At 37.3% G+C, this 20,511-nt stretch overlaps 1 protein-coding gene across 2 annotated transcripts in view; it reads left to right on the top strand.

The window, feature by feature from the left end:
- Window positions 1–2,584: 2,584 nt before the first annotated feature.
- Window positions 2,585–20,511, top strand: part of Ccdc112 (coiled-coil domain containing 112) — a 23,973-nt gene continuing 6,046 nt past the window's right edge. The window contains exons 1-6 of one of the 2 annotated variants that reach the window (XM_004649031.3): window positions 2,585–2,807; window positions 8,726–8,847; window positions 13,034–13,155; window positions 15,744–15,833; window positions 18,292–18,367; window positions 18,739–19,129. In XM_004649031.3, the coding sequence (XP_004649088.2) occupies window positions 2,691–2,807; window positions 8,726–8,847; window positions 13,034–13,155; window positions 15,744–15,833; window positions 18,292–18,367; window positions 18,739–19,129 (918 nt within the window). In that variant the 5' untranslated portion in view covers window positions 2,585–2,690. Of the gene's footprint in view, window positions 2,808–8,725; window positions 8,854–13,033; window positions 13,156–15,743; window positions 15,834–18,291; window positions 18,368–18,738; window positions 19,130–20,511 lie in introns of those variants that run through there. The other variant, XM_023700574.1, reaches the window with a different exon arrangement.

The following is a 20,511-nucleotide window of genomic DNA, read 5'->3' as shown; positions in this document are numbered from 1 at the left end:
CAAGACAAAGGAAACCAGTACGTACATTGATACTTGCAGAAACCAAGATTTTCAGTTACAATGCAAATATAAATATAAAAGAAGCTGGGAAAAGACAAACATGTCGGGGCTGGAGAGATGGCTCAGTGGTCTAAAGCACCTACTTGAAACAAGCTTGGCAAAGCACAGGGACCGCAGTTCGATCCCCAGCACCACATGCCAGCCAGACCCGCCCCCTGGTGGGCTGAGCTGGCCATACACACACACAATAAATAAATGTAATAAATAAAAAAAAAATATAAAAAAAAAGACAAACATGTCATGTTAAATTAGAAGTGGTATAGAAATGTAGAAAATAAAACTATAAAACAAATACATTCCTAGCTGTGACCACTGAGAGGAACCAGGGGTGAGGATACAGCAGCTGCCTAGCCTGCCTATCATATAAGCCTGCTTTGTTTTCTGTTTATGAGATTTATTATTTTTTGAAGCTTTCCATTCAATAAATCAGTTTAAGAATCCTTAAACAGTGGGCATCTTGAGGATTGTTTCTTTAATCACTCAGTTCAAATTGTCGACTTATTTTCCATGAAAGATGCATGTTTATTCTGAACTAACAATTAGAGGCATTTGGACAATGCTTATAGCAACATGCCTTATTTTGAGTGAAAAGTAAATATATCAAGTAGATTTTTATCTTTTTTTTTTTTTTGTGACCTGCTCAGCCTGCCCTGGGGGTGGTGCTGGTGGGGCTGGTGGTGCCTGGGATCAAACCACAGTCCTTAGCTTGCCTAAGCAAGCACTGTAGACCACTGAGATATCTTGCCCACCAGATTTTTACCTTTTTTTTTTTTTTTGGTGGAACCAGGGATTGAACTCAGGCCACTGAGCTTGCCAGGCAAGTGCTTATTCTACTGAGCCATCTTCCCAGCCCCCAGAATTTTATCTTCTTAATACACCTAAGTAACTTACTTCTTCCACGCTCACACTGGAGATTTGGAGAAAGCCAGGTCTTTGGTTTGTATTATCAACCCCTTTGTGCTGCAATCCCTATGTGCAAGACTCTCTTCCCACCCCCATTAGGAAGAGTCCATGGCCATGCCCCTATCAAAGACCAAACCTTCCCCTTGCGTGCTAGACACAATATTGCCCTCAGAAGGGCTTGGTTGCCTCTCTTTTCTGCAGCATCAAATATCTATTCTCCTCTAGGTTGCACCCTGCAGCATACAAGCATTCTGTATTAGACCCCCAGAGACCCTTTCTGGTCACACATCTTTCTCCAGTTAGCATTTCTTCTCTCTCATCACCTGTACCCTCAAATCTATCAAATAGTTGTTGGAACACAACACTTCCACCTTCTTTCCTCCATCATCTCTTTCACCCACTCAGCCAGGCTCTAGTTCTCAGCCCCCATAGACCTTCCTCTCTTCAGGTAGCCTGTGCTCCTTATTGCCAAATCCAACCATCCTTTTTGTTTTCTTTGCTCACTCAGCCTCTGGGAAGTGGACCACACTGTTGATCATTCTCTCCATGAAACACTTTTCTATATTGTTTACATCCTGCCTGGGTAATCTGATTTAATCTTATTTTACATACGTTCTGCAGGGACACGAAGGCCAAATTCAATCTTCAGTCTCTCCTTTGAGATCCAAAAACATGTACCCACTTGTCTGTTTAATGTTTCTATGTGGATTGTCTGGAGTCAGTCTGCCCAGGTTTGTATCCTAGCACCCGGCTGTGACCCTCTTGCTTACTTTTATCCTTAAAATGGAGATGACAGTTTTATCCGTATCACTAGGCTATTTATGAGGAATAAATGGGATTTAATTTCAATTTCTCAACAGAGAAATTCTTTGGAAGCTCTCTTCTCATTCATCAAATCCTAGGAATGCAATTATGGCATTCCTGCCTCTGATATCTGCTTCTAAGAGGCATGCTTATTATTCCCTCTGAAATTGTAAAATGTAATTTATTATTAGAGCCTGTTGATAATTCTATTTAGATGCCATCGCACCAGCACGTAGTGTAAAAAATAAGAAAGCCGTACTATTAAATGAAAAATATGTACATATATATGACATGAATAAAATTTAAAGATGACAATGTAAAACTGAGTTTTGCTGGTTTAAGTTGGGTTGCGCGGACAAACCAGATAAACAGATTCGCCAAGGAGCAGGAAGATGTGCCCGGCCCCACCCTGCGCCGAGGCCCCGCCCGACCCCGCCCTTCTGCCACCCCCCACCTACACCGCGGCTCCACCCGGCCCCGCCCCGCATGGCCCCACCCACTTGCCGCCCCCGCATGGCCCCGCCCTTCTGCCTCCCCACCCTACACCGCGGCTCCGCCCGGCCCCGCCCCGACTAGCCCCGCCCTTCTGCCGCCCCACCCTGCACCGAGGCCCCGCCCGACCCCGCCCTTCTGCCACCCCCACTTACACCGCTTCTCCGCCCGGCCCCGCCCCGCATGGTCCCACCCACCTGCCGCCCCGCCTTGCACCGCGGCTCCGCCCCGCCCCGCATAGCCCCGCCCTTCTGCTGCCCCACCCTGTACCGGCTCCGCCCCGCGGCCCGACCTCGCCTCTCGTCTGTGTCTTGTCAGGCACCCTGCGAGCCCCGCTCAGCATGAGCGCTTAGCGGAGGCTCGCGGCCGTTCTTCTGGCGCGGACCCCCGGACCCGCTTGGTCTCCGAGCCCTGAGCCACTGTGAGGAAACATGGCTGCCTTGACGACGGTCGTGGTGGCGGCAGCGACCACAGCAGCGTCCGGGGCGGCGGCAGGGCCGGGCGCGGCCGCGGGAAGCGGCGCGGGAGCAGCGCCGGCGCCGCCACAGGTAACCGTGGGAGGCCGGAGCCGCGGCGCGGGCGCTGGGCGCGGGAGGACGGGCGGAACAGGTGTTGCCGGCCGGCGCTGCGCTGAACCTGTGGGGCCCGGCGCAGCCCGGCGCCGCGCTTTGTTAGCCTGCGTGGCTAACGGCCTTTGCAGAGCTGCCTCCGCGTGCTTTAGAGTCGAGAGGAAGAATCTGGTGGAGCCCTGGATCTGCTGCTTCCGGCCGTGTGATGGGACCATGGTTATCTCAACTGTAGGCTTCTCTCTAAACCTTGCCAGTGGCGAGCGTCTTCGCGAGCGGCGAGCCCCGGCGCAGTCCTAGTTGGTGGTAGCTGTTTTATTTTACTGGTGCTGGGGAAAGAAAAGGAATGAAATAAAGGGATGGTCAGAGGCAAAAGTGTTTCTAAGATTGGAGTAACACACTTCGGCTGCAACGAGCACGTATCAGTAAGACTTGCTCTTGTTTCAAAACTAAACCCTCTTATCCCCCACACCCAGCCCTCTTTTTCTAATTTTGTTTTTCTCTGTAGCAATTACCACATGATATATTACATATTGTATTCCTACTTTTTTAGTCTTGCCTTTCCTCCAAGAGAATGTAAGCTCCATGAGCGCAGGAATTTTGGGAAGCTTTAGTCACTGCTGTGCTCCCAGCAGCAAGAATTAACCCTGTATTGTAGGACCTAAGACATAGTACCTGCTTGGGGGTCAGTCCAGACCCGAAGAAAGCACTGTGACCTGAGGACAGGCTCCGCCTTTTCCAACCTCTGAAACAGTGATGGCAGACTTAGAGACTGAGTGCCCAAACTACAATCCAAAACCCACTTATTTATTGCAAAGTTCCAAAACTGCAGTTAAACCCAAATACAGAGGCTTTAATTTAGAAAAAACTCATACATTAACATCTTTTGTCTTAAAAGATACAATAATAGCTTTCAATGATTAAATGTTTTGTTGAAAGGTAAAAGTTTGCATTTGGCATGCTTTTTGCACAATTAATGAGATCTTTGCTTTTTTTAAAACTTATCTAAGTAATTTTTTATTTCTGTTTGTCATTCTCAATGACTTTTTTTTTTTTTTGCAGAACCAGGGATTGAACTCAGGCCCTTAGCGCTTCCCAGGGAAGCGCTTATTCCACTGAGCCATCTCCGTAGCCCGTGATCTTTGCTGTTGTAGGCATAATTTGTTAACCTTGGCTCATACAATACTTTGTTAGTTTGAGAGCAACACCTGCAGCACTCAGGTTATCTGTGACGACCCTGCTACACCTATCTGAGGGTCCATGTGGCCGGCCCTTGTGTGTGTTGTGCTGCTGGGGGGATGTACTGGTGTGATGCTGTCGGCTCGCCTGCCAATAGAGAAGCCTTTGCCTGCCCACTAGTTTTGCCACCGCTGCTATAAAGGAATACAATGTCTTTATTAGTGTGCAAATCAGGAAACTCCATCTCAGACAACTTTCTCACACATCCTTTATAATTCTCTTTATTATTTTAACTCTGGTTCTAAGTGTATCAGGAGAAAATATAAAATACATAAAAATACATAATACACATTTTGAAGTACGTACTTAATGTATGACCCCATTGGTCTAATCATAGCCTTCTGCATGAAAACTTTCTGGCTTATTCTAGTTCAACGTTATTTGTACTCTAAATTCTTATAGCTACACTTAACCTCCTGATTTTCATTTACAAGCTGCCTCTTACTGTCATTGAACATATTTTGATCACTACTACAGTTGCCTTCCCAAGGGTTATATCAGAATCACCTGTGAAGCTGCTTCAAACATTGAATTAGTCCTCAGAAGACATTTAGCCGTGTCTGTAGATGTTTTCAGTTGGCGCAAAAGAAAAGGAGTGTTAGACTGGGTGTGGTGGCACAAGCCTATAATACCAGCGCTGGGGAGGCTGAAGACAAGAGGATTACTATGAGTATGAGCTGCATAGTGAGACCCTGTATCAAATACATTGAAAGAAAGAAAGAAAGGGAGTGTTGAGGTACAGATAACATCTATCAGAGTACAGCCTACTACAGCTATCTGCTCCAGAGTGTCATTAAGAGTGAGGTTAGGAAACCCCACTTTACATACTGTTTTACCACTTCAGTAAGCAAGGCAGTTTCCTAGCAGAGAATCATAGCAGTAATGTAAATTTGCTCAGGTGTGTTTGACCTTAAAAGGTCACTGTGTACTATGTTGTAATTTTTTTTTTTTTTTTTTTTTTTTTTTTTGTACCAGAGATTGAACTCAGGACCTTGCACTTAGCAGGCAAGTGCTTATGCCACTGAGTTCTCTCTCTGGCCCATATGTTGTGCTATTTTTAAGGAGTATATATGTTATACATCTTTGTTACTACTACAACCTCCCCATTATACATATGAATTTTATAACCAAACACTGAATTTGACATATTAGTCATGTGATTAACATTTTTGTTGACAGACAATGAAACCAACAAATGTTTTCCTGAGATAATTTTTCTGATGACAGTCTCATGATACTACAAGTGTCTACTAGGGTTTCCCTACTGAAACACTACAGACTGAAGTAACTATTACAACTCAACAATAAAAAAGACAACCCATTTTTTTTTAATGGAGAAAGGCAGTAGCTTCCAGAGTAAAAGCATTTTCAAATTTCAAGACACTAATCCACTATGCACTTATGATGCCTCATGGAAGCTGAACAGCTCTTCATGCCTGATTCCTCTAATCATTTAGGCCCATCAGATGAAAACTGCACTAAGGGTAGCAGAGCAGCTCAGCTGCAGCACCTGAGCCTCTAACAGCAACTCCCCCCTTAACACTCCCCCCACATACACACACTTGCAGTTGGCACACAGTGCTATGCCTAGACAGCCAGGTCTGCTGGCCTAGGTCTGGGACAGCAAACCTTCTAGAGACTTGAGGGCCAAACTGACACCCAAAATCCACTTTTTTATCACAAAGTACCAACACTGCAGTTAAACCCAAATAGTTTAGAAAAAAAACCCCAAAACCACCTATATTAACAGCTTTTTTTGTTGTTGTTGTTCCTCGAATGCCTTCAGGGCACTTTTGACCAGCAGGAGAGTTGTGAGGTTCGAACTCCAGCAACCTGAGGCTGCCAGCTTTGTGGAAGCAGCCACTTAAAGGACTGAGCTAGGGCCAGGCCCCAACAGCTTTTGTTTTAAAATAAAAGCACAATAACACATGTGTCATAGGTTCACTACCACTGAGCTAGATGGCAACTTCTGTAGCAGAAATGGCTATCAACTTTTATCGTTGGGTACATACTGGGTTATGCCATCTTTGGGGTCTTCAGTGGAGAAAGTATGCTGAGTCTCTTAAGGCTAAAATCACAGTGAGCCCCAGGGAACCCAGGAGGCATATCAGCAGCAGTTTGATGGCCCCTGCTTTTATGAGATAATACATTTTTGGAATCTTCCCAGATCCAGGGTTACATTTAACTCTGAGAGTTTCAATGAGGTGCTGAAACACTACAGACTTGGCAATTGGGTAGTGTAATGAAAAAGTTCAGGTTGAAGGACTAGAAAATCAGCTCTGAAGACCAAAGTTATTTTAGCATAAAAATGTAACTGGCAGTGAAACTAAGTTACAGTGGCTTTCCATTAATAGCTTCCTTGCTTCCAGAGGGCAGTGGAAAACTAACCTGGACCTTTCCACTTATGTAGAAGCTCACTGAGATGGTACAGAATTGAGCACTGGGCAGTGTTTATATGGCTTGAACCAGCTGTTCTGATGTTACTGTTGGTAAAATATTTAAAATAAACATATTTCCTCCCAAAAATAAAATGAGAAAGGATTTCAGTAGACATTCCTCAAAAAAGGTGATGAATAAGCACATGAAAGGATCTTCAGCATCATTAGTCATTATGGACTAATCAGAACCATTGTGAGATATCATTTCACAGCCATTAAGATAGCTGTAATAATAATAAAAAGACAATAACAGATGTCGATGAAGGAGTGGACATCTCATATGATGCTAATGGGACTGTAAAATGGTGCAACCACTAGAAAAAAGTGGCAGTTTCTCAGAAAGTTACAAATTTGTGCTTCAAAGGCATTAATTAGGATGTGAAAAAACTCAGAACAGGGGAAACCATCTGCTATCATGTTTGAGAAGGGACTAATTTTCAGAATATTTGAAGAATGTGCCCAAGTTAATGAAAGTGTGATCTGTTTTTTTTTTTTTTTAGCAGGAAAGTAAAATAGTTACCCTATGAGCCAGAAATTCTACTGCTAGATACATATACCCCCAAAATAACTGAAAACATGTATTCACATTAAAACATGTACAGAGATGTTCATAATAGCAATGTTTACATTGTGGAAATGGTAGATATAACCTGTTGTATCCATCAGCTGCTGACTGGTGAGTGGATAAACAAAATATCAATACAATGCAATGTTATGCAGCCATAAAAAAGAATAAAATACAAATCCATGGTACAACATGGGTAAGTCTTCAAAGCGTTACATGAAGTAAAAGAAGTCCATTTATCCAGAATAAAGTCATAGAGTTAAAAAATAGATACATGGTTTCCAGGAGTTGGGAGAAAGGGGGATAAGGAATGGTTACTTATGAGTAGGGTTTTTTCCTTGGCATAATGAAAATATTCTGGAACTGGTTAGTGATGATGCTTGAACTGTTTTGTGACTATAATGAAAAATCGGATTATATACTTTAAGCAAGTAACTATGTATAGTATGTAAATTATATCCCAATTTTAAAAATTTCCTAAATTCTTTATTCTTGCTCTTAGAAATATGAAGCTTTATTTTTCTTTTAATTCATTTCTCAAAACCTGCTGTTAAGGAATCATTCTTGATTATACTTACAAATTATATTTAATATTCTTTTTAAATTTATAGCCCCCAGGTATTCTGTATTCTCATTCTTTGCCTGTAATGCCATACCAGCTTACGCTCTGACCCTCATACTTCCAAATCTGCATCTCCCATCCCTATACCTCATACCAATTGATTCTCAAATGTACCCAGATTTTCTTGAAGAAATAAGGTTTCTATGGCATTGCTCTACTCAAATCGCTTCAATCAGATCTACTAAGTGACTTGAAAAGTCTGTGTTTCTGACACATACCTGCCTACTGTTACATTCTACACAGCTTTGTTAATCTTATACAACTGACTGTTCCCTGCTTGAATTAGCTGGTCTTTCCTGCCCTTGGAATGTTGCACAGCTTATACCAGGGCCTGGAACATCTTTCCCTGCTGTTTCTAGCATGTCTGGTTCTACTTTTTCTTAAATGTCACCCTGTGACTATTCTAACTGGTGAAACAAACCTGATCCTCCTATTTTCTGTCTGAGCACTATTTTTCTTAATAGCACATGGCATATTTAGTTTTATTGCTTTTTCTTTGATCTTTAAAAATCTTTTCCTCAGTAGACTTTTTAGATGGGCCATACTAGTATGGATCATTGTTGTTTTTCTAGTGTCTAATGATGTACCTGTGAGGTCATAGCATTCAGCCCATATCAGTGATGAACCTTTTAGGACCAAGTGCCAAACTGCAACCTGAAACCTTTGCGCTTATTTATTGCAAAGTGCCAATACTACAATTAAGGCTAAATATGGACTGAGATTTTAGTTTGGAAGAAACCAACTCATACATTAACATCTTTTGTCTCAAAAACAGAATAATACATGCCATAGGTTCGCCACCACTGCCACTTATGATAAATAACTGATCAATAAATTATGTGGTTTTTTGGACATAATCCCTAGACACACATTTCCTTCTGAATTTAGTGTGTTAAGATAGAAATTCCTTCTTACACAAAATGTATTTCTTTTCATTTGGCCCAAGAAACTCCACTATTGATATTTTGTCTCTTAAAAAAAATGCTACATTTATCTTACACCACTTTGATTATTGATATTTTTGTTCTTTATGCAGAGTGATGGCTGCTTTAGTACATCGGGTGGAATTTATCCTTTTCATCTTCAAAACTGGAAGCAGAAAGTTAATCGAACAAAGAAAGCAGAATTCATACGCACAGCAGAAAAATTTAAAAATCAGTAAGTGTAAGTTTTATAATGGACAACTTAAATTTAATTCTACTTCACCCAGTCCCACATTGTTAGGAAGTTCTAGTCATCAGCCTGTATGGAACAAGACAAAACTGAAGAAATGTAGGAAGTGTGACATGGGTAAATGATAATAAGACTATTTAATATGAAGTTAATTTTAAGTTTCAGTTTTACTGGTTTTACCACTTTTAATCAGTGTAGTTCAAGGAAAACAAAATAGCTATTTCTTTAGTTTTTTTTAATCTCAAGCTATAGTTACAGCTATAGTTTAGTACTAAGATATTTTTGAGTAAAATGTCTTTTGGGATCTTTAATATATGTATGGAAATGTTTTATAAGTGATATATATTTATATCACTATTTTGCATATTTTAAAAATGAGGATGTTAAGGATTATAGAGAATAAGTACTTTCCAGAAGTTATATGATCAGGAATGTTTAATTTTACAGACCAGCTTGAGCCACTCTGAAAGTCACAGTTGTTCAAATCAGTGTTTTCCTTCAGTGAAGCTTCTTTGAGTATGTGGATATGATCTCACTAAGGAAAGGAGTAAATAACTTTGGTGAGAACTTTGGTGTACTATTGAGGTTTTCTTTCTTTAGTGGACTTTTAATTGGTCTTCCTCCTTTGGTCTCTACTCCTCTCAGATCCAGTTTATACATTATGATGAGAATAACTGAGAAGTTTACATTTATCTTAAAACTGTAGTGTATAGTATATGAATATTTTCTGTAAGCAATCAGCAGTATTTATTGACTGTTCATTGTTGTCAGCAGCCCGAGAGATAGCTCATTGGAGTAAGTGCTTCCCTGGCAAGCGCAAGGACCTGAGTTCAATCCCCGGTTCCGAAAAAAACAAAACAAAACAAAACAAAAAACATTGTTGTCAGCAGCATCATGACAATAAATATCATGAAAAATGACAATGATTAGAACTTAGAAGACCCACTCTGTACCCTATTGTTGAGACTTTTATAAAAATATTGTGAATTTATACCCTGTGAATTTACCAAAGAACTTGAGAAAAGGAGGCCACTGTGAGTAATGGATTTTGGAACAGAATGGCAGTTCTCTTTAGAAGTTCTACCAGTGAAAAAATTATACTGTTTGAATTTTGATAAGTTTTGCCATGTTGTAGATTTTAGAGATTAAATTCTTACTGCATGTATCTTTTTGCTCAAACTTTATTGAAGTATGATTGACAAATAAAAATTATAATTAGGGTATACAAAGTAATATTTTGATGTACTTATATGAAAAGATTGCTACCATTAAGCTAACATGTCCATCACCTCACATAGTTGCCATGTGTGTGCATGTGTGTGTGTGATGCGAACAAAGTGTTGTATGCTCTTAGCCAAACATTTTCATTATATTATATGTGAAATCTAAAAAAGTTGAACTTAAAAGACAAATGAAAAGATTGATCATCAGGGTGGGTTAAGAGTGAGAAAAATGGGGAAATACTGGTAAAGGGTACAAGTTATGAGACAGATAAGGTCTAGAGTCCTGAAGTACAGCAAGCATAGTGACTACAGTTAATAATAGTATGTCTTATACCTGAAATTTGGTAATGTTTATGTTTTTAATATACAGAATTTGGAATACATTATTTGATTTATTTTTTTATTTACAAAGTGCATTGCTCTAGATAGAATTGGGCTTTAGGTTGGGGATTCTGGTTTACGTTTCTCTGCAATAAGTAGTTAAGATCCATTTATAAAGCAACTCATTGTGTTTTATCATACAGATTAGGCTTTAGAAAAACTCACTGAAAGAGTGTTTTTATCAATCCTCATTAAATGTTCAGATAAAACAGTTTGTAATATCATTCTGTTTTGAGAGTAGATAATACATTTATATTACTAAAAATAAAATGGACAGTCTCAGTTTCACCCCCCTCAGGCACATAGTTTCGCTTTATCTCAAATAACCAACAGTAGTAGTTTCTTTTGTATTCTTTCACAGATATTTTGTGTTTATAAGGAAATCAAACACAAAGTGGTAGAGAATTACTTTAAAATATCTAAGCAAAGTAAGACAAAAAACTTTGCAAAAGTTTTTGTGAAGTATTTAAGCAAAGAGGTAGATGTTTAAGCAAACAAAACAAGAAAATGATAAAAGGAAAAAGTATGAGACTATATGAATGGGATTTCTTGATTTTTGGGGGTATGCCTGACATTTTGATATAAACATTTTATTGTTAAAAAGAATGTTATCTTGGACCCTTTATGATCAGTATACAAAACATAGTACTAGTACATTGTACATTCCATTGTAGTATGATTTTATTTAACCTTTTCCATAATGATGGGACATTTAGGTTGTATTCAGTCCTTTTTTTTTTTTTAACAAACAATGCTGCAGTTAATTGCAATGTCTACATAAGTTCCCATTGTTTTGCACATACGTGAATGTACCTTCAGGATAAATTTCTAGAAGACTGTGGTGGGTCAAAGGTGTGTGAATTGCCAAAGGCAATCAATTTGCTGAATTGCCTTTTATAAGTAATTTGCAATTCCACCCACAATACATGAAAGTGTTCCTTTTTTCACAGTTTCAACAGAATATATTATGAATATATTACATATAATTTTATTTAAATTTGTATTTTTTTTTGTTTTTGCCAATTCTTGTAAGGTATACAGTGTATAATTTGAATTTGGGTTTCTCCTATAATGAGTGAGACTATATTGCACAGTTTTTCTCTATTAGTATATTTTGAATGTCTATAAAGTTCAATATTCCTAGTCCAGGAGTAGCAACATATAAATTATTGTCATGGCATATTCTTTACCCATGACAGACATTTCTATTTGATTATAATATTCCCACCACCATCCAGTGTCTACCTGGGCTTTCTGGTCCTTCACACAAGATTTCAGTGGCCACCTTCAGTATGCTACAGTTGGCAGTATCTCTCTCTCTCCTTTTTTTTTCTTGGCGGAACCGGGGATTGAACTCAGATCCTTGCGTTTGCCAGTCAAGTGCTTATCCTACTGAGCCATCTCCCTGGCCCCAGCAGTACATCTCTTGCCACCTTTCAAACCACACAAACTTCTTCAACTTAGTTTGAGCTGAGAAATAAACCCATCAGTCTGTAGGGTCTGGAACACTCATCTATTTCCTTTAGTAAGCCTAGAGGAAAAAAAATAAGTTAAATTTTTTTCTCTATACAAGCTAAAAATACTAGGAAACTACCCTAGAGAGTTATAGCTCAGGTTCTGTGAAATTAGGTCTGTGGGCAGAGACACTCAGCCACTGATTAAACCCAAGACTGGGGAGAAATATTCATATTAATTTCTGCCCAATGGAAAAATAAAACAGTCGTTAAGAACATTAATTTGGTTACCCAAACCAAAAAAGAAAAATATTATTAGTATATTTTTTGGTTTGTTTCACAGAAGGATCAAACTACAGCTAGAACTCGTTACGTGTAAATGGTCTGAATCTAAGAAACAACTGTAAGATAAAAGAAGCATTGAATTAAATGTAGGCAACATAGTAATATCAGTACTGAGACAGAAGAACTGCAAGTTCAGGCTCAGTTTGGGCAATTTAGCAACTTAACAATACTGTCTCCAAAAATAAAAATAGAAAGTCAGTTGGGGCCTGGGTCAGCACAAAGGCCCTGGATTCAATCCCCAGTACCTCAAATAATAGTGTTAATAATTTGCATTTCCTCAGTACAAAGGTCCCTCACATACATTATCTCCTTTGATGTTAACTATGCCCTGCCAGGTAATGGAGAGCTGTTTTTATCCCTGTTAGTAATGAAGAACATCACAACAGGGTAGGTTAACATCTCTGCTAAGGTTACAAAGTAACCTTATGTTCTTTTGAAAGCAGTCATCAGCAATAGCTGCTCTTTTCAAACCACAGGATGACTGCATTGGATGCATACTCAAAAGCTTGTGTAGTTTTAAAAGAAGAAAATCAGTACATTTTCTTAAATTAACATTTTATAATTTAATAGTTGAAATTGCATTTGATTTTAGGTGAGTTTAACTCTTTCCTATTATGTTGACTAATATTTTTGTCTATAGCCTCTTAATCTAAATAATTATATTTTTTCTCTTTAAATGAAGTAATATGAATATTTAGTACTGATTTTTATGAATTCCTTTATATTTTAAGTAACTAAAAATATTTATACCATTTTTTTTTCCTAAAGAGTTATTATTATAGAAAAAGATAAACACAGTCATTTCTACAACCAAAAACATGACTTAAGAGTTGAGCACAGTATGCTGGAAGAATTGGAAAATAAATTGATTAACAGCAGGAAAATGGAAAGTAAGTTGATTTCATGAACTAAAAAGTGCTGAGTGATACACAATTGTAGTTTTGCCCTGTCTTTGTCTTTGTGCATTAGCTGTGCTATATTCTCTAGCAAGATATTTTAGTAGGTAATAAATTTGTCTTTTTGGAACAAAATTTGTGTTTTTTTCTTTCAGGTCACTGTTTAGTCATTCCAACTGAATTCCTTTCTACTTATTCCAATTGAATATGAAAGACAGAGAGCTTGAGGTTCTTTGGTTGACAAATCAGTAAATTCTATTCAGATTTCTTAATAGAGAAGCAAACTGTTTCCTGAGCATCTAATCTTAGCTCATCAGCCTGATACGTTTGACTGATTTCTGGAGTTTAAGCATCAGTAGACTCAGAATGTATACAAAATGGCTATGTGAAGTGATCATAACATATAATTGTTTAAATCCAAGTTTCCTCAGCTGGTTTCTGAAATTCAGCAATTCCTACCTCAGCAGAGCTGTGCTAGTCCTTTAAAAACACTAGATTCTGATGCCCAGGGATTACATGCCTATAATCCCAGCACTCAGGAGACTGAGGCAGGAGGATTGCTGGAATCTGAGGCCAGCCTGGGCAACGCAGTGAGACCCTGTCTCAAAAAAAAGACAACAAAAAGAATACCAAATTTTATGTGTTGCAAAGTCTTTGTAAGAAAAAAGCTTGTTCAGGGCCGATCAAATAGCTCAGTGGATTAAAGTGCATGCTTAGGCAGAGCACAGTGGCCTGGGTTCTACCCCTAGCATGCCGTAAGGACCCTGCCCCTGGGGCATGCTGAACCAGCCACTGAGACTGGGTGTGGTGACTCACGCTGTAATCCCAGTGCTTGGCAGGCTGAAAACAGGAGAATCACTATGAGTCTGATCTATGTAGTGAGACCACGTGGACCCTGTCCTAAAATACAAAGGAAGGAAGGAAGGAAAGAAGCTTGTTAGTATTGTTTATAGGAAAAATAATGGTTATCAATTAACTAAACTTTGTAACATGTTGATTTATATGTAAAGATTAGTTTGCTTATGGTACTCTTATACTGCCAACCAAAAGAAATTCTTAATTTTTTCTTTCAGGATATAAGATTACATTATTTTTAAAAAGTAATCTCTTGTCGTATGACAAAGCATTCTCACTCTTCTGTTGGAATGATGACCAGGGCTAACATAAGTACCACATTTATAGTTCTCTCTGCTCTGATTTATAAACTAGACCCCTTGATCTCCTATTTGTTAATAACTCTCAGTTATTTTGCACACGACTGGGAGGCTGGTTTTCATTTAAGAAGACTGCGTTATCTAATATAAAGATACAAAAGCTTTCCTTTCCTTTCAGTTCAGAAGTAGTGAATATCTGTTTCTAACATCAAATGTTGTGTCCCAGTTTTAGTCTGAATTTATATTTTCTTATGCTTCCGTGGTTTGGCTATTACTCTTTTTACTACTTCTTTTTTCCAGAGAAGAGAAGTTTAATTTCACATAAATACATAAAATAAGACTGTTTTTTCCTTTATTGATACTGCTGTAGCTTATGAAGCTATGGCAAAAGTAAAACAACAAAAAACACACTTTCTAATTTTATAACTTTTCTAGACAAATTTGTTGCCCTAAAGTTCTAGCAGTGAACAAAATTTCATTTGAGCATAGCTCAGTGGTCGAGCTCTTGCCTTAACATGTATGAGACCCTTCCTTGGGTTGGACCCCAAAGCATCACTGAAACAAAAATCTTTAAGGACTATTTGAAAAAATTAAAAATCAAAAAATATGAGGATGCATAAGGTACTCAATGGTAATAAAAGAATACAACTATTATAGGAATGTATGTGAATATGAGTATTTTTAGAGTAAACCTACTGATTTAAGTATTAAGGTGAAGTTATGCCAGGAAAAAAAAAAAGAGAGAAGAATCTAGTCTTTTTTGCTATTGAGAAAAACTATCTGAAAATGTCTGAAATTTTCATCAATTTTTCAGGCTTTTATTCTGGTCTTAACGTTTTACTTCAGGTTGGCCCTTTTGTTGAGGTTTGCCACTCGTGGGACAGATACCACTGAGCGGTACCTGAGAAACCTCAGGGCCATATTGCTGACACCAATAGATATCACCCACTGTGTCTTGGAGGGTGTGTTTAGATAAAATGGGAAGTTTGTCAGTATTCATAGAATTAATGCTGTTTAGACAGTCTTGATATTCCCACAATAAAGATAAAATTTTATTTCCATACACTACAACAAATTAAGGAGAAATTTTAAAGAACAAAATATAAAATAAATAAGCTGCAGTATTTGAACACGAAATCCAAAGTAACTCAGTAGCCACAGAGAAAAAGCAAACTGCTTGCCACAAATTTGCAGTAAGGCTTAATCCATTGTGCTTTCCAATCTTGAAATGAAAGATGCTTTATTTAGAGTAAGAATATTCAATTGTTTTTGACATAACTAACCACTTTTTCTTTCATTATTCCTTTTTTGTCTTTAATTGTTGTTGATTATCTTTTACTGGGTGATTATGATCGGTCTTTCAATATAGAACTTAATTATAGCTATATTATTTGCCACAAAATTAAAGTGTATACTTCTTCCTTATAGGAGCAAAAATCCAGCAACAATTAGCCAAAATACATAACAATGTAAAGAAACTTCAGCTTCAATTGAAAGATGTGAAGCCTACACCTGATTGTAAGTAAATTTAATATTAGAGTCTTTTGGGGCCAGGGAGATGGCTCAGTAGAAGAAGCCCTTGCCTGGCAAGCTCAAGGGCCTGAGTTCAATCCCTGGTTACGGAAAAAAAAAAAAAAAAAAAAAAAAAAGAAAGAAAGAAAAATTAGAGTCTTTGTTGTAAATATTAGTGTTTTATGTTGCTCATTAGAATAATTTATACTTTCCCAGTATGAGACATGTCTTTTTCTACTTGGCATTAATGGAGCTCAACTCTGTTGACTAGAGATAAATAAGGATATATTGGAGAACTATAGTACCAGATATTTATGTGCTTTTTTGTTTTTTATCTTTAAAAGTTCTAAAATCCTTAAAAACTATAAGGTAAACAGAACAGATAATTAGGGTCATTTTTCAGATGGAGACTACTAATGGAAAGGTTCCGATTTAGCTAAGTAAGGAGGAAAAAAGACTGATGTTATAGTCCAATGCTTTTCCTATCATTTGATATTTTAAATAATTACTTTTCAGACATTTCAATTACATAAGGCAAGTTTCAGTTGCACATATTGGGGCAAATGCCAATTTTTAGAGACAGACAAAACTGTATCTTTTTTTGTCTTTGCGGAACTGGGGATTAAACTCAGACCCTTGCGCTTGCTGGGCAAGCACTTAGTCTACTGAGCCATCTCCCTGGCCCCCAAAACTGTATCTTTGCTTCCTTGCTTATGCAGAATTTGTTCCTGAAAATTCAAAGGAATAAAGTACTCAATATATATGGACTTAAACAGATGTTGGCTCAAACCCTTAATCGCTCACCTATTAATTATCATTTTAAGCAAATTACAGTAATGCATTGGTTCATGAATGCTTCAGTTTTCAAACAATTTGGTTCAGAAACTAAACCTTTTAGCAAAATTTCACTTCCATTTGCAAACCTAGCATTGAGTGACAAACACAGCTACAACTATAGCCATCTTCCCCAAAATTATAAAATGAACTAATTTTGTAAACCAGGGTACCACTGTATGTCTTGATCTCTTGGAACTTTGACTTTAAAATGGAGATTATGGGGCTGGGGAGATGGCTCGGTAGAATAAGCGCTTCCCTGGCAAGCACAGGGGCCTAAGTTCAATCCCTGGTTCTGCAAAAGAAAAATTAAATAAATAAAATAAAATGGAGATCGTAGCACTTACATAACAAGCCTGTCAGAGAGCTGAAATCAAACAGTACATGAAAGCATTTGCATAGTGCTTATAACATAGGAAGCACTAGAAATGTAAATGCAAATATACTAATTAAATGAAGCCATAGAAATACTAGAAAATAATATAGGTTAATATTTTTATAATAGTACTATGTTTTATAGGATGGATAAGATCAGAAAATATGACAAAAAAGGAACATATTGATTACTTAAAAGTAATTAAACCCATAAGCAAAGTTGAAAGACAAAGTAGAAAAATGTTAACTATATTTATATATGTAATTAAAAATATAGACATATAGCCCATAAATCAGAATATCTAACATAAAATGACCTAATAGAAAAAGAGGAAAGATTGTAAGGTGCCAAAGTATAGCAAAAGAAATATAAAACACATGAAAAATGCTCAGGCTTATTAATGATCACAAAAATATCAACTTAAAGTTGATAAATTTTTACATCTCATTTTGGAAATGGTTGAAAGTACATGAGAAGGATCACTGTGGGGAAAATGTGAGAGTTGGTGGAGTTTTCAAAATGCAACGTGATAGTATCTAGCATATGGTAGATTTTTTTATTTAACATTTCAAGTTTACCAGTTACTCTCTAAAAATACTCCTTTGAGCATGCTAAAGTGTATATGATGAATTTTTACTATAACATTTTGCATATTTAAAGTTTTATCACTGGAGAAGTGATTAAATGAATTAGGATAGGTTTAAACAATGAAATAACATGTAGCTACAGAAAAAGAAAATGCGAAGTTTATTTATATTTAACCACATCTTGTTAAATAAAAATTCCAATTCAAATAATAGTATGTTTAGTACAAAATAATTCCTGTAAAAATAGTACTTATAATATTTAATGATAATGGATACTTAAGTCTGATCATAAAACTTGCAGTTATAAAAACTTGTAATTTGACCCAGTTGGTGGTGCATGCCTGATATCCCAGTACTCTGGGAGGCTGAGGCAGGAGGATAAAAATTTGAGCCCAGCTTGGGCATGTTGGTAGTTTAACATGATCTGCCTCAAAATAAGGAGGGAAAGGGGTATAGCTCAGCACCAAGATCCTGGATTCAACCCATAGTACCTCAAGGAAAAAAGTAACAGTTTTGAGCACAGTTAATCTTAATTCCTGATGCTAAGAAATATTTTTAAATTCTATGTATTTTTCTTAAATTTGAACTTAGCCACACTGACATATGACGTTATATGTATGTATGTATGTATGTATGTATGTATATATGTATGTTTTTTTTTTAACAGTTGTCGAGAAGCTCAGAGAAATGATGGAAGAAATTGAAAATGCGATTAACACTTTTAAAGAAGAACAAAGATTGATGTATGTTTTAAACTTATTTTAACATAAAATTAACTTTTATTTCTCTATAACTTACCACTAGGTCATTTTATACAAATATTTTATTATGTGTATGAATCTTACGTGAAAGCAATATTACAATTATTTTTGCCTTAGGGCTTATATGTTTTTTAATGTTTAACATACATTTTAATTCATATTTAGATACTATGAAATTCCAAATAAGAATTTTAAAGATTATTTTAATGTTGGAAGGAACCTCTTAATCTCTGATTCATAAATATTAATAATATCAACTGAAGAAAATGAATCAGGAGTAATTTAATTTGAAAGAAAATGAAGGGTTAGTATGGATTGGCTGATACCTTTTTAAACTTTTTTAAAAATTTTAGATACGATGAGCTCATTAAAGAAGAGAAAACAACAAATAATGAATTGAATGCCATATCAAGAAAAATTGACACATGGGCTTTGAGTAATTCAGAAACAGAGAAAGCTTTCAGAGCAATATCAAGCAAAGTTTCTGTAGACAAAATGACACCAAATACTCTTCCAGAAGCAGTGGTAGATTTTGAAAACTTCCTTCAGCAAACGGGAGGACGGCAAGGGGGCTGGGATAATTATGACCATCAGAACTTTGTAAAGGTGAGGAACAAACATAAAGGGAAACCTGCATTCATGAGAGAAGTTCTGGAACACCTTCCAGGAAGAACGCAGGATGAAGTTCAACAGCATGAGAAATGGTATCAAAACTTTCTGACTCTAGAAGAAAGAAAAAAAGAGGTAATAATAATTAAAATAGCTGTTTTCGTTCTAGGGACTGTGATAAACTCTCAGAACCACTGATTTTGCAGCAGTTCCACAAAGTGTGTCTACCATTGTTTCTACCCCATCTTACGTTAAGACGAAACCAGGCCTGAAATGGAACTGTAGTTGGACTTCCTTGAGGCCAGGTATTTCTCCCCCAAGAAATTAATGATAGGGGCTTGGGAGATAGCTCAGTGGCACAAACATCTGCCTGGCAAGCAAAAGGTCCCAAGTTCGATCTCTGGTACCAAAAAAAAAGGAAATTGAAGGGTAGGCTATAAAACTGGGAAAAACTGTGGTCACTTTTTAGAACTGTGGCTGATGTGAGACTTTGGGGAAAACTTATTTTACCAGCTATAACATTATTTTGATTAGAAAATCAAGAAGCAATTAAATACTTTTACTATTAAATTTATTTGATAAGGCTGGAGTTGTATTTCAGAGACAGAGCACGTGCCTAGCAAGGGTATGGTGTAGGATTCCATCCCTAGCACAACCTCCCCCCAAAAAATTTCTCTAAGATTTTTGAGCTCAGCTTTATTGCTTAAAAATACAAACTTTTGGCTACCACAGAGAAAACATAATCTTTGTAGCAAATACCTCCAAAGTTTCATTTTCACAAAAATACTAGTATGGCTTTTGTTAGGTTAGCATTTTTCAACCTTGGCACTGTGGACATTTTGGTCTGGATAATTCTTTGGGTGGGGTGTTCTATACACTATAGATTGATTAATTGCATGGCTGGTTGGTAGCCACTCGATGCTTGTACTCCCTATCATTACCAGACTGTCCCTAGACATTGCCAAAGTCTGAGTCTTAATTATGTCCCTACCTGTCCAACAGATAACATACCTAGAGCATTGATGAAGTACTGATTCCATGCTTAAAGTTTTAGAAAAAGTAGCTTTTTGTTATTGGCTTCCATCACCTGAAACAAATTGATTGTGGGGAGATTGATTTGGGGAGTTTTAAGAAATATTTTTAAAATATAAGTCATTTTTAAAGGCTGAAGGTAAGCTATTAAGAATTGAGTTCTTTTTTTTTTTTAATTTTTTATTTATTTATGTGTGTGTGTGTGGCCAGCTCAGCCCACCAGGGGGCGAGGCTGGCTGGCATGTGGTGCTGGGGGATTGAACCGCTGTCCCTTTGTTTTTGCTAAGCTTGTTCTAAGTAGGTGCTTTAGAACTCCTCTCTAGAAAAGGGGACAACATTGCTTCATATTAAGAGATAGAGAGGAAAGGTTAGAGAAAATAGCAGAAACTCAAATTTCAATCTACTGAGTTAAAATATTGAGTTGGAACTTTACTGTGTCTTGTCTTTCACTTCCTTTAGAATATCCTGCTTTGTATAGATACGTA

This window comes from Octodon degus, unplaced genomic scaffold (genome assembly GCF_000260255.1).
Source record: "Octodon degus isolate 3935 unplaced genomic scaffold, OctDeg1.0 scaffold00124, whole genome shotgun sequence".
In the NCBI taxonomy this organism is placed as follows: Eukaryota; Metazoa; Chordata; class Mammalia; order Rodentia; family Octodontidae; genus Octodon; species Octodon degus.
The sequence above is the reverse complement of the archived record's forward strand: the minus strand, read 5'-3'. Positions and strand labels throughout refer to the sequence as shown.